The sequence below is a fragment of the Electrophorus electricus genome, unplaced genomic scaffold, assembly GCF_041902795.1.
Source record: "Electrophorus electricus isolate QZ-2024a unplaced genomic scaffold, ASM4190279v1 Scaffold239, whole genome shotgun sequence".
Lineage (NCBI taxonomy): Eukaryota > Metazoa > Chordata > Actinopteri > Gymnotiformes > Gymnotidae > Electrophorus > Electrophorus electricus.
The window spans coordinates 24694-41921 of NW_027658519.1; the positions used below are offsets into that span (position 1 = coordinate 24694).

General features: G+C 44.9%; 1 protein-coding gene across 1 annotated transcript; it reads right to left on the reverse strand.

Moving 5' to 3' along the window:
• Positions 1-1989: 1989 nt before the first annotated feature.
• LOC145655362 (roundabout homolog 3-like) lies at positions 1990-16241 on the reverse strand (the record flags this gene model as incomplete). Its single annotated transcript, XM_081708997.1, has 16 exons — positions 1990-2832; positions 5849-5988; positions 6267-6422; positions 6621-6731; positions 6916-7094; positions 7581-7787; positions 9627-9777; positions 10001-10276; positions 10481-10620; positions 10724-10763; positions 10889-11116; positions 14246-14423; positions 14826-14950; positions 15092-15308; positions 15535-15656; positions 16022-16241. Coding segments are annotated over 16 exons (2502 nt in total), but the record flags the coding sequence as incomplete, so codon positions are not given.
• Positions 16242-17228: the final 987 nt, after the last annotated feature.

The following is a 17228-nucleotide window of genomic DNA, read 5'->3' on the forward strand; positions in this document are numbered from 1 at the left end:
CACAAGTGACCGTGCCATGACTACTGAGGGATTATCTTCTGTCGCTCTCATTCACTACTCATGGCCATATGCTTGGCACAGAATGACAGCCCCCCCCCCCCCACACACACACACACACGCACCATGAGGAGCTGTGGTACTGTGCAAATTTGGCTAAAAAGGCATCTTTTTATAGCCTGCTGGTAATCCATTGACCCACTTTGCCATGCAACAGTTTCTTAATGCATCTCTCTCACACTCACACACACACACACACACACACAATAGCAGAACCATTAGTCCTCTGGGATTATACTGCATGAAAAAAATTGTTTGACCTCTTAAATCCTTTGCATACGATTTTTTCAGTCTGACACAGAGCCTCTGATGGAAAAAGATATTGTAAAGACTTATTTTCAGATATCTCATTTTGAAAATGTAGAAGCACACATGATCATTTATGTAGACACAGCTGCAAACTTGAGTTTGGGGGAACTGGCTCATCATGAATACCGCACACATGGACAATGTAATAACCTGAATCCGAAGCTAAATGGTCATTATTGTGCAACACCTGTGCAATCATCTCCTGTCTCTGTATCTGGCACCTCCTTAAATTAAAATGAAGCTCCTCTCTGCAGAGTTGCGTCCAGTTGAGCGTGGGCTCGGGGGGGGGGGGGGTACCCAGTGGGAGCTATCCATCGTGGGGGTGATGGACAACGCGGGTCAGAGAGCCCGTGAGATGCAGCCGTCTGGCGGACCTCGCTGACCCTCGTCTGCCCTGGGAAGGATTAAACTCAAGTGTCCTTCTAAAGCCTTGGCTCTAACGCTAGACCTCCCACAGCTGCAGTGACCAGCTAGAACTCAAGAATGATACAAATCCAGAATTGTGTGCAGTTTGGAAACTCTGGTACACCCATTAAGTGATCTGATAAATGAGAATTCTAGAACTGGAGACAGGTTGCATAACACAAAGGCTGGGAGTAGACTTGTTGGATCACTGTAGATTTATTTGTTCAGTCTGGCTGAGCAGGCTAAATGTGCCTCTCAATTTCTCCCCCTGCAACCAGCACTCCTGCAGCTGTGCAGTTGAACGCTCCTGGAACGGCCCTGGAACGCTCATTGATTTAACCCATTGTTTATCATAAAACTAGCCAAATGTCAAAATGTGTGTATTACTATGCTGCTGGAACAAGCTCTTCTTAATGTTAATGCCGCAATCGCATGCACTTTGCATACATTAAATGAACAATAAAGTCAAAAGCATCTATCTCTCGGCTGGGTAATTAACATGGAAATTGGGGAGCTGTATTTTGACTGCTCTCTTCTCCCCTCTGGCCCTGATGGGCGGATCGCCCTGACGCACAACTAATGAATGAGCTTGTGATTTATGGCCAGGGAGGAGTCTCTGTGTGTGTGTGTGTGTGTGTGTGTGTGTGTGTGTATATTTGTGTATGTGTGCATGAATCTGAAATAAGTTTCTAAAGGTCAACACTTTGTCTGATCTGCCTACCCATGTGCCATGATGGCCAGTGACCGATAGGTAAGGTAAAGAGAATCACTGAGAGTCTCAGACATGCCTCACATTGCAGCCGTTAGCTCTCAGGCACATCAGGGAAGGAAACTGACTTATCCAAACAGCTCAAGAAGCAAACAAGAATTTTTTTAAGTACTGAATTTATAACTCGTAGTCTAGGAATCTTAAAAGAGCATTAAACGTAATAACCAGCTGCCGTGAGAGGGTTCTCTCCCTTCACTCTGTATTACACTGAACCCGTCACCCCGGGATAGCATCTCTCATACCCTCCAGTTGAATTCTCCTCTCTGTGCTTTTAAACGTTCACTCATTGCTTGTCTTCCCTTTCTCTCCATGTAACCTCTGTCAATATAGACATGTTCTTCCCTGCCTTTTTGTGCAAATATTCTCCAAAAATGTGCTCTGAATACAAAACAAGCAAAAATAAAACCAACCAAAATTCTTTTACGGAAGCGCACGCTGTACATGGTTCATGTTTTTTTATTTTTTTTATTTCATTTTTACAAAACAACAAGGACTACCAAAAAGTTAGCCACTGGAACGGATAGCTTTGTTTTGTTTTTTTTGTTGATGTTCAGAACACATTTTCACACTGTCTTCAAAGCACGCGTTCAAAAAACAACAACAAAAAAAAAAGTCCTATGGGTACAGTCTTCCGTAATGGATATCAAAGGACAAACTTGTTCCACGTTCTCTTCTGACCACAGCAGTCACCTACTCCAGTGGTGGGGGGAGTCAAAGCTAGCAGGTTCCTGGGCTGGCACAGGTCCAGATTGCCTTGCTGGCTGGTTGACAACACACGTTGTGCTTTGTATTTTCTGTTGCTCTCCAACACAACAAGAGTGCAATATTATTTATGCATTCAAAAGTACTGTATACATTTGTACAAAAAGAGATTGGCACATTCAGACAGTAATGTTCTTTTATATTGGACCTTTTAGCGTGTTTTACTTCTTTTCTTATAAATACAATATATTTCTTCTTTCCCTGTATCTGGACCCCATGTAAAAACCTTAAAGAAAAAAAATATTTACAGTGACAATGAGATTTAAAATGGCCCCATGAGAGTCATAAATAACAATAACAATAACAATAATAATAATAATAATAACAATAATAATAATAATAATAACAACAACAACAACATAATGAAAAGTCCGTGATTTGCGTGTGGTGAGGCAGACAATAGGTCTGAGTACTCATTCCGCTCTCTACAGATCTGTTTTTTACTAGGCAGAGAGTACACTGAAGAAACTCAAAGATGTTTGTTGAAGATCTTTTTTTCCCCAACTATCAGCATTCCCTTATCTCATCTCCTGAGAAGAACAAAAATTGAAGCAGATTAAAGATTTGGATTAAGTAGTAATATAATTTTTACATCGCAAAATACACACTGATAAAATGGCCTTGCACAAAAATTTTTTAATTTTGGCTCTAATCTTCTTTTGTACTGCAAACTCAATGGGAAGCACGGGAGAAGCAGCTGAGTTGAGTCTTCATGGATTATTTACTTCAGCACATATCTGGAGGGACAGATCAGTGTATGAGCTGAGAAAATCCAAGACCGTAAAGCTCAGCCTGCTTCTTGGAGTCCTGCAGGGTCCATTCCCCAAAGCTACCCGGCACATTTCCACGCGCTCTGTCCGGCTGGTGAGACAGCACTGAGAAAGGGGGTAACCCAAAACTCCCTCCCCCAGGAACACACTGGCCTCTTTTGTGTGACCTGCTTTTAAAGTTCCCAGAGGGGTAACTTGAGCAGGGGTGAGATCTGAAGACAGAGGGGTCTGTGATTGAGGATGGGTGCACACCCTTTCTCCCCATGTTGGGACTCTTTTGCTTTGGTGACTGTGATAGGTGAGAGGGTGCGTCGTCTGGCTAGCCTGGGACTCTGTACTGCTGATCAAAGCTCAGCACAGACCTCATTCTACAGCATTAATATGGCACAGAGACATAGAGTTTGCCAGGATCTTTGATTTTATAATGTCATTTACTAATTAATACCTAAATAGCTAGTAACCTGACAGTAACAGGAGTAAACTTCACTAATTACTCCTCACTACAATAATCTAGTCAGTAAAGTGGCAGGATTTAGTAACAAATTTGAGTAAACAATTTAGTCAACTAACTAGTAGTCAGATTCATGAAAACAACAGTATACTGTAATAATTGATTACTTTTTGCTAAGATAATAATTACTTAAATATTAATGAAAGCACTATAAGTGTTACCATTTTCTTTATAGCAAAGCTTATGTCATACATTTTTCACAAAAAGTAATAATAAAATAATAATGTTCTGAATGTACTGAAAAGTGCAACAGACCTGAAACGATAAATCAAGGCTTTTAGAGAAACAAGCATAGATGGTCTAAATCACTTGCATGTCTAATGTAGTTTTTCATAAATGGTTGGAAGGAACTATTGACTGATTGAACTATCAGACCTTACCTGCTGCATATGCAGAGGCCCTTTACTGTACTAAGAGCTCCACACTACACTCAGATAGAAACTTTTAGAAATCTCAGCCAATTCTGTCTCCATCCCAAGAACAAAAAAGGAGCATTTACTGAGTGTTTTCATCTGTGAGAAGGGTTCATGATTAGAAATAGGGTTGGGGAGAGGGCAGTTCCTGCAAGGAGGCTACAGTGTTCAGGATAATTTCTGAGTGTTGCAAGCTTCACCGATGAATTTGTCCGAGAGCTAGTCAAGAGAGACCATGGCCGTAAACTTACAGTGGTCTGAAAAAGTGTTTGCCCTCTTCCTGATATCTTATTTTTTGCATGCTTGTCACACTTAAATGTTTCAGATCATCAAACAAATTTAAATATTAGACAAAGATAACACAGGTAAACACAAAATACAATTTTTAAATTTAGGTTTTTATTATTAAGGGAAAAAAAATCCAAAGCTACATGGCCCTGTGTGAAAGAGTGATTGCCCCCTAAACCTAATAACCTAATAAGGGTGGTTGGGCCACCCTTAGCAGCAACAACTGCAATCAAGCATTTGTGATAACTGGCAATGAGTCTTTTACAGTGCTGTGGAGGAATTTCTGCCCACTCATCTTGGCAGAACTGTAGTAATTCGGCCACATTGGAGGGTTTTCAAGCATGAACCGCCTTTTTAAGGTCATGCCACAATATCTCAATCTGACTCAGGTGAGGACTTTGACTAGGCCACTCCAAAGTCTTCATTTTGTTTTTCTTAAGCCATTCAGAGGTGGACTTGCTGGTGTGTTTTGGATCATTGTCCTGCTGCAGAACCCAAGTGAGCTTCAGCTTGAGGTAACAAACAGATGGCCGGACATTCTCCTTCAGGATTTTTTGGTAGACAGCAAAATTCATGGTTCTATTTACTACAGCAAGTCTTCCAGGTCCTGAAGCAGCAAAAAAAATCACACTACCACCAACATATTTTACAGTTGGTATGATGTTACATTTCTGAAATGCTGTGTTACTTTTACACCAGATGTAATGGGACTTTTGTCTTGTCAGTCCACAGAGTATTTTCCAAAAGTCTTGGGGATCATCAAGGTCTTTTCTGGCAAAACTGAGATGAGCCTTTATGTTCTTTTTGCTCAGCAGTGGTTTTTGCCTTGGAACTCTGCCATGCAGGCCATTTTTGCCCCGTCTCTTTCTGATGGTGGAGTCATGAACTACTGACCTTAACTGAGGCAAATGAGGCCTGCAGTTCTTTGGATGTTGTTGTGGGGTCTTTTGTGACCCCTTGGATGAGTCGTCGCTGCAATCTGGGGGTAGTTTTGGTCAGCCAGCCACTCCTGGGAAGGTTCACTACTGTTCCATGTTTTTGCCATTTGGGGATAATGGCTCACTGTGGTTTGCTGGAGTCCCAATGATTTAGAAATGGCCTTATAACCTTTTCCAGACTGATAGATCTCCATTACTTTGTATCTCATTTGTTCCTGAATTTCTTTGGATCGCAGCATGCTGTCTAGATTTTGAGGATCTTTTGGTCTACTTCACTTTGTCAGGCAGGTTCTATTTAAGTTATTTCTTGATTGAAAACATGTATGGCATTAATCAGGCCTGGGTGTAGCTAGAGAAATTAAACTCAGCTTTCCAAAGATATGATAAACCACAGTTAATTTATGTTTTAACAGGTGGCGCAATCACTTTTTCACACATTTGTTTGATGATCTGAAACATTTAAGTGTGACAAACATGCAAAAAAATAAGATATCAGGAAGGGAGCAAACACTTTTTCACACCACTGTATATTGCACAGAAAACAAGTCTATCTCAGAATCCTAAGTCTCAGGTTGCTATAGAATGCTTAAATTCTTTGTGATGTAATCTTCAGGTCAATTTCTTACATCATTTCTTTTCCGGCTGTTTCCGTGACCTCGAGATCCTGTTGATCCTCGTGATGAAGAGCTTCCTGTTGTGGAGCAGTTGCTGGACATCTGACCACGTGGCAGGAAGTTGGGCTTGTGGTAAGGAATCAAGTCATCATCTGTGGAGTGACACATTTAACTCATCAATCAGTTCTAAAGCATTGAGCTTTGGACAATAAGGAAAAGGGGAGATTTACATAGCAACTCTATTCATTAGCTTTAGCTATTCAAGTTTTTGATGGAAGACAAAAAATTTAAGTCAAAATGGATTTTTCCCTGGGAATATCTGAGCCTCTGTGTGCTGCATATGCACTGTGTAAATCAGTGTGTCCAGCAAACATGCAGTGCATGGCCATGGTGTACAGATGGAGCGTGTCTGTGCAATCGGTCTTCTCACCATCCTTCTTTCTCTGAGCTGAGATCTTGCGGTTGGGTGTGCTGTGCTCTCTTCTCTCCATGGAGGACATGTAGCCCCCCTCCCTGTCTGGGGCTGTCTGCCCTCTCTCTAGGCCTGACTCATCCTCAGGTGGGGGTTCGGGAGGAGGGGGCAGATCTGGCGAGATAAGAGCTCCGCGTTAGCAAAACTGAGTGGTCGGACATGAGCTCATAGCTACATCAAAATATACAAGCTCATGAAGGATGACCAATGTGTTACACACACACACACACACACACACACACACACACACACACACACACACACACACACACACACACACAAGAAGATTACACAAAAAATAGGTGCTCTCACCTCCTTGAATGATGTCTCTGCGGTACTGGCCACTCTTTGAGGTCTTCTTTTTCATCCTGGCCTTCTGGGTGGGAGGGGTCTGCACATCCCCTACAGATGTTCTCGCTCGCACTATGGAATGGGATTTTGATACTGACCTAAGCATTGAACACACACTGATCTTTGGGGTTTTATTGTCATAGCCCCAAAAAGCAATAAAGCAAAGATGTTTTACAAGTGCATGCGCACACACAAACACACACACACACACACACACACACACACACACACACGCACACACATGCACAACACACACCTGGTGTGTTAACATTGTCTGCACTCTGTCCCGTTCCTTGGCTCACATCCCGTCTGTGTGTGGAGCGCTGTGGTGTACTGCTCTCGGGAACCTCTGAATTGGCTGACAGGTTCTGATTGGTCTGCGTAAGGGGGGGGCTGGGAGCCCGGGGAATGGGCACTGGTCCACACGGCAACCGTCTGTCAACATCAAATATGACTGCTCAATTACAGCTCAGCAATGACTGCACAAACAGACATCAGTTATGCGTCACTCGGGCTCACGCAGCCCTTACATGCTCTGTTTTGATGCAGACTTCCACCTGCCGAGAAACTTCACAACAGTGTTGTCAGAAAGCCTGTGTTTCACAGTAGGACACAGCAGCTATAAAAAACAGGAACTGGCTGAGGGATCAATTATTCATAAGGCACATGTCTCCTAGGCAGGAACAAAGGAGCAAGTGGTGAAAACACCTCCAGAGAGAAAGAAAACAAATGTATTGCTGTGTCATGGTGGGGTGACGGGTAACGAATTCTCTACAGGCCGCTGTGATATATAGATGCGGGGAGGTGAAGAGCACGTCTTCGGTCTGACACCCGCAATATCTTGCCAGGGCCACGTTTGTATGGTTTCTTCCAGTTAGCAAACCTTCCATTTTTAGTTTGGTTAGAAGAAAGCGTCCTCACCGTCCTGCCTGGGTCTGTTCCGGGTGGGGCAGTCGCGCAGTGTCTTCCCTGGGCGAGGGCGTGAGGGTAGCTGTCGACTGGTGGCTGTAGGAATTGGTTGGGGAAGCGGCCTCTCCTCTGGGAGGGGGCAGTGGCTCATCCTCCGATACTCCATCCATGAGGTAGGTCCTCTCTGGGAGTGGTGGACACCAGTCCTCCTCATCAGAACTGGATACCCACGGAGAGAGAGGAAGGGTAGCGAAATATTAGTGTCACACTCTGTAGACACACTCTACACACTCTGTAGACACACTCTACACACTCTGTAGACACACTCTACACACTCTGTTGACACACTTCACACTCTGTTGACACACTCTTCACACTCATTTTCAGCCTTTTTTTTTTGGACAGCGGTAACAAATGTGTTTAGTTAAACACTTATACAACTGATTTCATGAATGATATTTAACACTCCATTGCTATACTTTTGGTTGAAGTTAAGTGCCGTGGTATGTCACCTTTGTCTGTTCGACGACTGGCCTGCGTATCACTTTCCAATCTGCCAGAGCAGATGGAGGAGGCATCCATGGCCCCTGGCTAACTACGCGGTTTGGGGCTTCAGCAAAGAGCAGTCCATGTCGGAGAGAAATGATGACGACTTAATACTGAGCCTTTCTGAGTGACAATCAGTGCTGCACCCTGAGGTGTTCACATACCACTCCGTGGAGCTTTGATAGTGAAAGACTTGGGTTGAAAAGGGAGCTAGCTTTGCAGGCGTGGCAGGAATTTGAACTGTGCTGCTAAACTGTTGTGTGCCAGAGCTACGAGGTTAACAGTCCAAATGAAGGGAATGAGAAAAGCTTTGGTGGTAATGCAATAACCAGGACCAAGCTCCTCTGAAAGTACCAGAGGGCTCAAGCAAAGGTCATCGCCGTTTATCCTCAAGTTCATCGCAAATTGGAGAACTTCACTGTAGGCTAGTAATGGAAATTGAGTTTGGCCGGGCGGCCGGGCAGCTGTGCGTGCTAACATGCTGAATGATCCTGTTCTGCTCAGGGGGAAGAACATGAGAAGGTCTGTACCTGCTGCTAGCTAATGACATTACCGCTGGCCTGCTGGAAGGAGAAGGATAGGGGCCGGTGTCTGCGCTATCAGCGCTGCTCATCTTGCCCTTGTGGATGAGCGAGCCAGGCCCGCTTAACGGCTACAAGTCATACGCCTCACTTCCTCCACGGGCCCTTTGGGCAGCCATTCAGGTAGAGTGGCAGCAAGAGCGATGATTATGTGTTTAACCTGTCACCACTCACGCGCACACACAGCGCACACACAGCGCACACACACACACACACACACACACACACACACAGTGCCTGCGTTCATGCCGCTCAGGGACTGGCATGAGTCCCTCTGCCAGCTAACGGCAGTGTAATGCGATATTGGGTAAGGAAGAAACAGGGGCCTCGAAGCCTTAGACCCATGCTATGCTCCTTGCTTAGGGAACAGGCCGCAGGCCAGAGCAGCGGCCAGCATGTTGCTAATGTTGTTAGCTGCCAAAGAGAGCCCTGTCAGGGCCAATAACACACACCAGCAGCACGGCTAATGGAGCAGCCTTTCCTGGAATAGGCATGGAACATTAGAGGCTTTCTGAGGCCACGTCAGCATATTATAGGCTGTCTTCTCATACGTTTTCAGCCGGCTGACACACTGGCCCCTGCAAATTCGATAAGCATTATATTTGAATGTCAAAATTCAAAGCACCCATGGAAATGCAGTTTGAAAAAGAATTGTCCATATTAAGCAAAACCCTGTGCAGAAGTAATTTAAGAACACTGTAGTGCAGTCATTATACCCCAAAAATCCATTTCTAAACTCTGGGCACAAGATTCCTTGGCTTGCAGTAGCTTAAGCCTTGGTTAAATAGCGTGCTATGTGTGAATACATATTTATATGATAATTTACTCCAAGAGGAAACTTAAGACTTAAGACGAGATCTGTAATGGAAAAAAGAATGATTGTGTGTTTGTTCGTGGCAAGCACATAAGACATGATCATAATGGAGCTTACCCCATTTCCTCGATGTGTTCGTCTTCATCTTCGTCCTCATCTTCACAGTGCTCTAACTCTCCAAGGGAGGGTGGGGGGGGCGACGGCTCCGTCCAGTTCAAAGATGGAGTCTTCACTGCCTTCCCCATTGACTTCTGCTTTGACTGCTTAGCTACAGAGAGGTTGGAGAGGCGCCGTCAAGAAAATAATGGTGTTTTGGTGTTTGATGGCATTTTTCGCCCATCAAACAGGAGAAACAATGGCAGGTGTTTCGAAAGCACGTCACATCAAAACAGATCCAGCACAGATCCGACACAGAAAATGCAATCAACGTATCAATCAACATATCAATTGGATGGGAGCGAAAGGAACTTTTAAGGTCTCTTAACCTATACCGTTATCAGCCTTGGAGCGGTCCGGCTGGGCATACTGCACGTTTGAGGTCCCTGGTTGGTTAATCCAGTGGCCACCATCCTGGTCGGGGCTGCAGGGCACCTGGTTAGTGAAAGGCATGATGGGAGTGCTGGCGTAAGGTGTGGTGTGCTGGGAGTACTGGGCCGTAAAGCTGCGCAGGTCTTCAGCGGCGGGGTCGATGGTGCTATAGATGGGGCCCTCGTTGGAGCCAGTGCTATACTTCTCAGTCTGGTTCAGGTAGTTAGAAATCCCAGCCTCTGTAAGAGCAGGGATTAGAAATGGATTAGAGATGATCTCAAATTAAACTTGGGGAGAAGTATCAACAAACACTAATGCACAGAGCCAGGAGATGTTTCATGTTGACTTATCAAAACCAAAGACTTTATCATGTGCCTTGGGCTATCAGTAGATGCCTGTTATTGTACTGATGTACAGTGATCTCTGAAGGTGCCTTTGCTTACCGCTGTAGTATCGCTCTGCTGTGTCAGGTTTGGAAGTACAGCAGTTGGCTGATTCTTTGCCATTATGAACAAGATTTGTAGTGGGCCATGAATCAGCCAGCCAGGGGTAGTTCCCTATGTTAGAACCCAACACACCAGGCCTGGAAATAAGAAAGAGGGAGGTCATTCAAATGCAGGCCAGTATCTCCTTGGTACTCTGTTCTTGCATTCTTTACATTCTTAACTATGTACTGAGTCACTTGCCTTCCATTTAGTCCCGAGCCTTCTCCATGAGGAAAGCCAACTGTTGGAGGGATAGAGGCAAGACAATAAACTCTTCTTAAGGTTAGCTAGTTATTTAGGTTAGCTAAGTATCTCAAACATCTTCATTTTGGTTGTTGTTTTTTTTTTGGGGGGGGGGGAGTCTACCTGAGGGTGTGTATGCAAATGAAGCTGTGTAGTGACTCAGTTCCTTTCTCTTCTTGCGTCTGCAGTATATCCACATGCTGAAGCCCATGAGGATTACCCAGCATGCTCCACCAATGCCTGCGATGAAGGCAGGCTGTTTCACCACGTCTGTAATCTGCTCTGCAAGACTCACATTCTGATCTGAGTCACTGCCTTCAGCTGATACCCCAGGCTGCTCCGCTTGCAACTCTGAGATTGAGAGAGAGAGAGAGAGAGAGAGAGAGAGAGAGAGAGAGAGAGAGAGAGAGAGATATATTCAGAAGGCTCACATAAAATAGAGAAGATAAATATCCCCCTTTTCTTATCAAAGAACATTTTTTTTGTTTCTTGTTATTTCTACACAGCAACATGAACCAAAAACAACAACCGTTTTAAAGAGAACATGCAAATTATAATGTTTGCATTACTGTCAGTACAGACAAATTGATGGAGGCTGTGAAAGTTTGCAAACAAAATTACTGTTTCAGCTTTCACTTAACATGTAGACCATGAATGAGCAACTCACAGTACCCCACACTCTCTTCCTGTATGGCCCATGGGTCGGTGTATCATTGTTGTTTGATTTCTGGATCGAACATTGACTGGTTGCATTCAAAGTAATTTATTACTGCAATTATGCACTAATGGTAGACTTACAAAGCGCAGGTACCACTGGCCAATTGTAGCTACCTGCGTGCAGTCATTGTTTTTGTGGAGGTACATTTGATAAAGATGAGCAATATAAAGAGAAAAATGACCATGGGGACTGTAAATTTCAGCCGAGATTGGAGGCAGGTGACCTTTTTCCGGAGTTCAAGGGGAAAGCGGCGGGCTTGGAGAAATCTGCAACAAATGGGTTTCCATTGTGCCACTAGCCACAAAGAGAAATACACCAAGTACCCTGTGAAAGTAGGAGCTGAACTGAATGAACTGGAAGTTAAAACCCAGCAGCAGCAGACACCTTTCACTAAAGCAACAGTGGGGTATAATCCTGTCTACAACAGTGGGCAAAAGTCCTGTCTACAACAGTGGGGTAGAGTTCTGTCTACAACAGTGGGGTAGAGTTCTGTCTACAACAGTGGGCAAAAGTCCTGTCTACAACAGTGGGCAAAAGTCCTGTCTACAACAGTGGGCAAAAGTCCTGTCTACAAGAGTAGGGTATAATCCTGTCTACAACAGTGGGGTAGAGTTCTGTCTACAACAGTGGGGTAGAGTCCTGTCTACAACAGTGGGGTAGAGTTCTGTCTACAACAGTGGGCAAAAGTCCTGTCTACAACAGTGGGCAAAAGTCCTGTCTACAACAGTGGGCAAAAGTCCTGTCTACAAGAGTAGGGTATAATCCTGTCTACAACAGTGGGGTAGAGTCCTGTCTACAACAGTGGGGTAGAGTTCTGTCTACAACAGTGGGCAAAAGTCCTGTCTACAACAGTGGGCAAAAGTCCTGTCTACAACAGTGGGCAAAAGTCCTGTCTACAAGAGTAGGGTATAATCCTGTCTACAACAGTGGGGTAGAGTCCTGTCTACAACAGTGGGGTAGAGTTCTGTCTACAACAGTGGGGTAGAGTTCTGTCTACAACAGTGGGCAAAAGTCCTGTCTACAACAGTGGGCAAAAGTCCTGTCTACAAGAGTAGGGTATAATCCTGTCTACAACAGTGGGATAGAGTCCTGTCTACAACAGTGGGCAAAAGTCCTGTCTACAAGAGTAGGGTATAGTCCTGTCTACAACAGTGGGCAAAAGTCCTGTCTACAAGAGTAGGGTATAATCCTGTCCACAACAGTGGGCAAAAGTCCTGTCTACAACAGTGGGGTAGAGTTCTGTCTACAACAGTGGGGTAGAGTCCTGTCTACAACAGTGGGCAAAAGTCCTGTCTACAACAGTGGGGTAGAGTTCTGTCTACAACAGTGGGCAAAAGTCCTATCTACAACAGTGGGCAAAAGTCCTGTCTACAACAGTGGGCAAAAGTCCTGTCTACAAGAGTAGGGTATAATCCTGTCTACAACAGTGGGCAAAAGTCCTGTCTACAACAGTGGGCAAAAGTCCTGTCTACAAGAGTAGGGTATAATCCTGTCTACAACAGTGGGCAAAAGTCCTGTCTACAACAGTGGGGTAGAGTTCTGTCTACAACAGTGGGGTAGAGTCCTGTCTACAACAGTGGGCAAAAGTCCTGTCTACAAGAGTAGGGTATAGTCCTGTCTACAACAGTGGGCAAAAGTCCTGTCTACAACAGTGGGGTAGAGTCCTGTCTACAACAGTGGGCAAAAGTCCTGTCTACAAGAGTGTGGTAGAATCCTGTCTACAACAGTGGGCAAAAGTCCTGTCTACAAAAGTGGGGTAGAGTCCTGTCTACAACAGTGGGGTAGAGTCCTGTCTACAACAGTGGGCAAAAGACCTGTCTACAACAGTGGGGTAGAGTCCTGTCTACAACAGTGTGGTAGAGTCCTGTCTACAAGAGTGGGCAAAAGTCCTGTCTACAAGAGTGTGGTAGATTCCTGTCTACAACAGTGGGCAAAAGTCCTGTCTACAAGAGTGGGGTAGAGTCCCGTCTACAAGAGTAGGATAGAGTCCTGTCTACAACAGTGGGGTAGAGTCCTGTCTACATCCGTGGGGTTGAGTCCTGTCTATAACAGTAGGGTAGAGTCCTGTGTACAACAGTGGGGCAGAGTCCTGTCTATAACAGTGGGGCAGAGTCCTGTCTACATCCGTGGGGAAAAGTCCTTCCTACAAGAGTGGTCTTAAGTCCTGTTTACAATAGTAGCGTAGAGTCCTGTCTACACCTTGTGCTGCTTCATTTGGGCTTGGACTGAAATGTCACTATGTATGATCAAGATTGTGATCTTTTGGTGATTCAGTGGGCAAATGCTTTGAATCAGTGTCATTAGCTTGCTGTGTAGTAACATGACAAATATGTTACAATTAAGATTAAATTCAGGGAAACCTAAGACAGGAAATAAATGACTGCTGATATTTTATCCGCACTCTGGATAGGAATACAGATGTCACTGATGCATGTTCCTTACTGTCACAAGAACTATTCACAGCTCATTTGTGGTTATTAAAGATTGAAATTTGCATGAAAAATTAAGTTATAAAAGATGAGTAAGAATCAGACTGTATGATTCTTGGTTAATTAGTCATTATAATGGGCAAATCCAGTTAGGGAGTTGACTGTATAAGACTAAAAATCTGTACACACCCTAGAGGAGACTAAAATTCACTACCATTAAAATTGGCATGCATGATGTACACTTTAACATGAATTCATGTACATGCAGCATCTATGGTAAATAAATCTAGCATAAAAAGTAAACACATGTTTGCTATTTCAGTAGGCACTCACTGATCATCACAGAGACTGGTTGGCTCCGGGTGCCCACTCCAGCAGTGGTCACTGCTGCTACCTCCACCTGGTAGAGCACGCCAGGAAGTAGGCCCTTCACCAGGGTGTACAGCAAGCTCCCGTCCACCGTCTGGTTAATGTGGTAGCGTGTTTGAGAGTCATTTCCCAGGCACCATATCTGAGAAGCACACCGCACACCAGTAAGCAATCATTCCAAGCAGCTTCCAGACTACTGTTACACTGTTATACCCAAGTTACTCCACAGGACCGTAGCATTAAAGGAGTCATGATATTAGACCAGGTCAGCAATTGTTGAGAAAGACAGGTGGCCATCATGATTTAGCAGTTTCTGACTAGGGCATTGGTATTTAAAATATTCCAGTGGATGGTATCCCATACCACATTATAATCAAAGATGAATGAGAAATGTATTTATCTGCCTTTTATTAGTAATGCTATGTGGAAATAAAAGTGTAGTGAAACAATGTGAACTAGATGTATAAAGGCCGTTATACCCCTCAAGTAGAAATCTTTTCGGCTGCTCCATTCAGTTTTGTACCTGAATTGCAAATCCCCTTACCCTGTATTCTTGGATCACTCCATTCTGCATCTCAGCGGGGGGAGGCTGCCATGAAACCCTGATGCCGGAGCTGTTGCTGAGTTTGACTGCTGACACAGTCACGGCCTGAGGAGGGGCACTGGGGACTACCAAAAGGCAAAATTACAAACAATAAAAAGTTGCTCTTGGTATTCTTTTGAGAACTTTAAAACCATAAAACTTTAACATTTAAACTAATGTTAAAAATGCTTTGCTAAACCTAAAGTAACTGTGAGGTTGAGGCTCACCCTCTTCGGGCGTTTGGAGGGTCAGCAGGTGGCTGTCCATGCCCTGGAACTCATTGAAGAAGGGTCTGATTTTGACCTCGTACTCAGTGCCTTTGAGCAGGTCGACGAGGACTGCGCTGCGTTCAGGCCCGGCCTTCACGTCTTGCTGGAGCCAGGAGCCTCCTACGGGCCGGTACAGTAGCCGGTAGCCCTGAATGTACTGGGACTGCCGATCAACCTGTGATCAACCAGAGATGCACCTCAGAGATAGCACCTGGCAAAAAGTGTCTGTCCTGAACGCACATCTTTTCTCTCTGTACAAACAGGCAATGTCGGTGAGGTTGTGGATAGACCATTATTCATGGTTCATTGTTTAGTAGTGATAGCTGCAGCATTTAGGCCTGCTGGTGTGTGTGAGTAAATATGGTGTGGGGACCGAGAGGGTGGATGTGGTCAGTACTCACGGTCCACGTGAGCTGGACCCTGGATCCCGTTATTAGCACAGGCTGCTGCAGCTCGACGGCCACCTCCCCCAGCTCACGCTGCACCTGCCTGTGGTCCACGCCCTGACCCGTCGGACTCACATCTAAACAAACAAAACATCACAAATGTAGCATGAAAGGGCCAGGCCGGGATTCTAGACCCGTTTACATTTAAAGCATCTGGCAAATGTTCTCATCTCAAACAGCTTCCATATTTACCAGTATGACAGTAGATGTGCTCCCCTGGGAATCAAACCCATGATCTTAGCGTTACAAGCAAAATTTTGATCTTCTTTACCAGATGAGTCATCAGTGCCAAAGACTAGCTTCAGCACATCTTAAAATCAGCACCGTTCAAAATAATCAGCCCACTTCAGACTGCTAGTTTCTTTTTAGACATTTTTTTACAGGTGCAATAATGTGCATGAGCATCCATAGTGATGAGACAGCAGACTGCCCGAATACACACCCTGTGTGCGCACTGGCTCCGAGATGGGACTGGGGTCACTCAGGCCGTAGGCGTTGACCGCGCGGACGATGAACAGGTAGATGGTGTTAGGAGAGAGGCCACCGACCGTGTGCTTCTCAAGTCTCACCAGATCTGCCACTGTCTGCCACGTACTGCCTGCAGACTGACTGCACAACAAAACACAGAGCACCTTAAATAACCAAAGGACCAATAGGCCTGTTCATTCAATTTACATTCTGCCTTCAGCACTACAGAAGGAGCTGCCAGCCCTGAAGGAAAACCATCCTGAGATGTGAGTACAGTTAACAGTTAAGCCACCCATCTAACGTTTGGGTGTAAAATCACAACACACACACTGCATCCATTCTAGCGCTGCCTAGTCATTTTCAGATTCAGAGTGATAGAATGTGTGTGTGTGTGTGTGTGTGTGTGTTCAAACAGAAACTGTCAGTGTTGTGGCTGTTCATCTGTGAGCCTGGAGAGACCTATTACATGCTCTGCTGAAGGATGTAGGCCCATGCTGAGGTAGCGCACTGCTGTGTTCCTGGATATGAGCTGTGTGATGACAGGACTATTCTTAGCTGGGCTAAGCTACATGCGCCCAGCAACCACATCACAGGCTGCCAGCACTATGCTGATGGGACTTCTTCACACATATAAATATATATATAGACACACACACACCACTTTATTGGAACATTACATTAACGTTTATTTATTAGAACCATGTTGGAGATGTACAATTAAAGAGTGGAGTCAAACTGCTGCCATGTACAGTTTTTATTAGCTATCCTCCAACTCCTCATCAACAGCCTGTTTCAGCGTTAGTTAGTGTTGGATCTTTGTCGCGGGCAGACCACGCTCAACCAAGCACGTGCAGAGCTCTGCAACCCCGCTGTGCCTGATACACTCCTGCTGCCAAGCCACTGCTCTGGCAGTGACACTGCTATGTTGGGGATGATCTGCCCCCAGATAATATCTGTTCGGCAGTGGCCCCATAGGCCAGGTGCCGACCAATGGAGAACAGGGTAAAGACAGGCTAACATATTGTGCAATGATAACAGGTTACAGACTGCAATTGTACACCTGTAAAATACACAGATAAGATTATATATATTCCAATTTCACACCTATGAAATGTCCCTACTAATGCCTCGTATAGGGTTTACAGAGAGGACTGGTTCCTAGTGCAGGACACGTGTGTAGA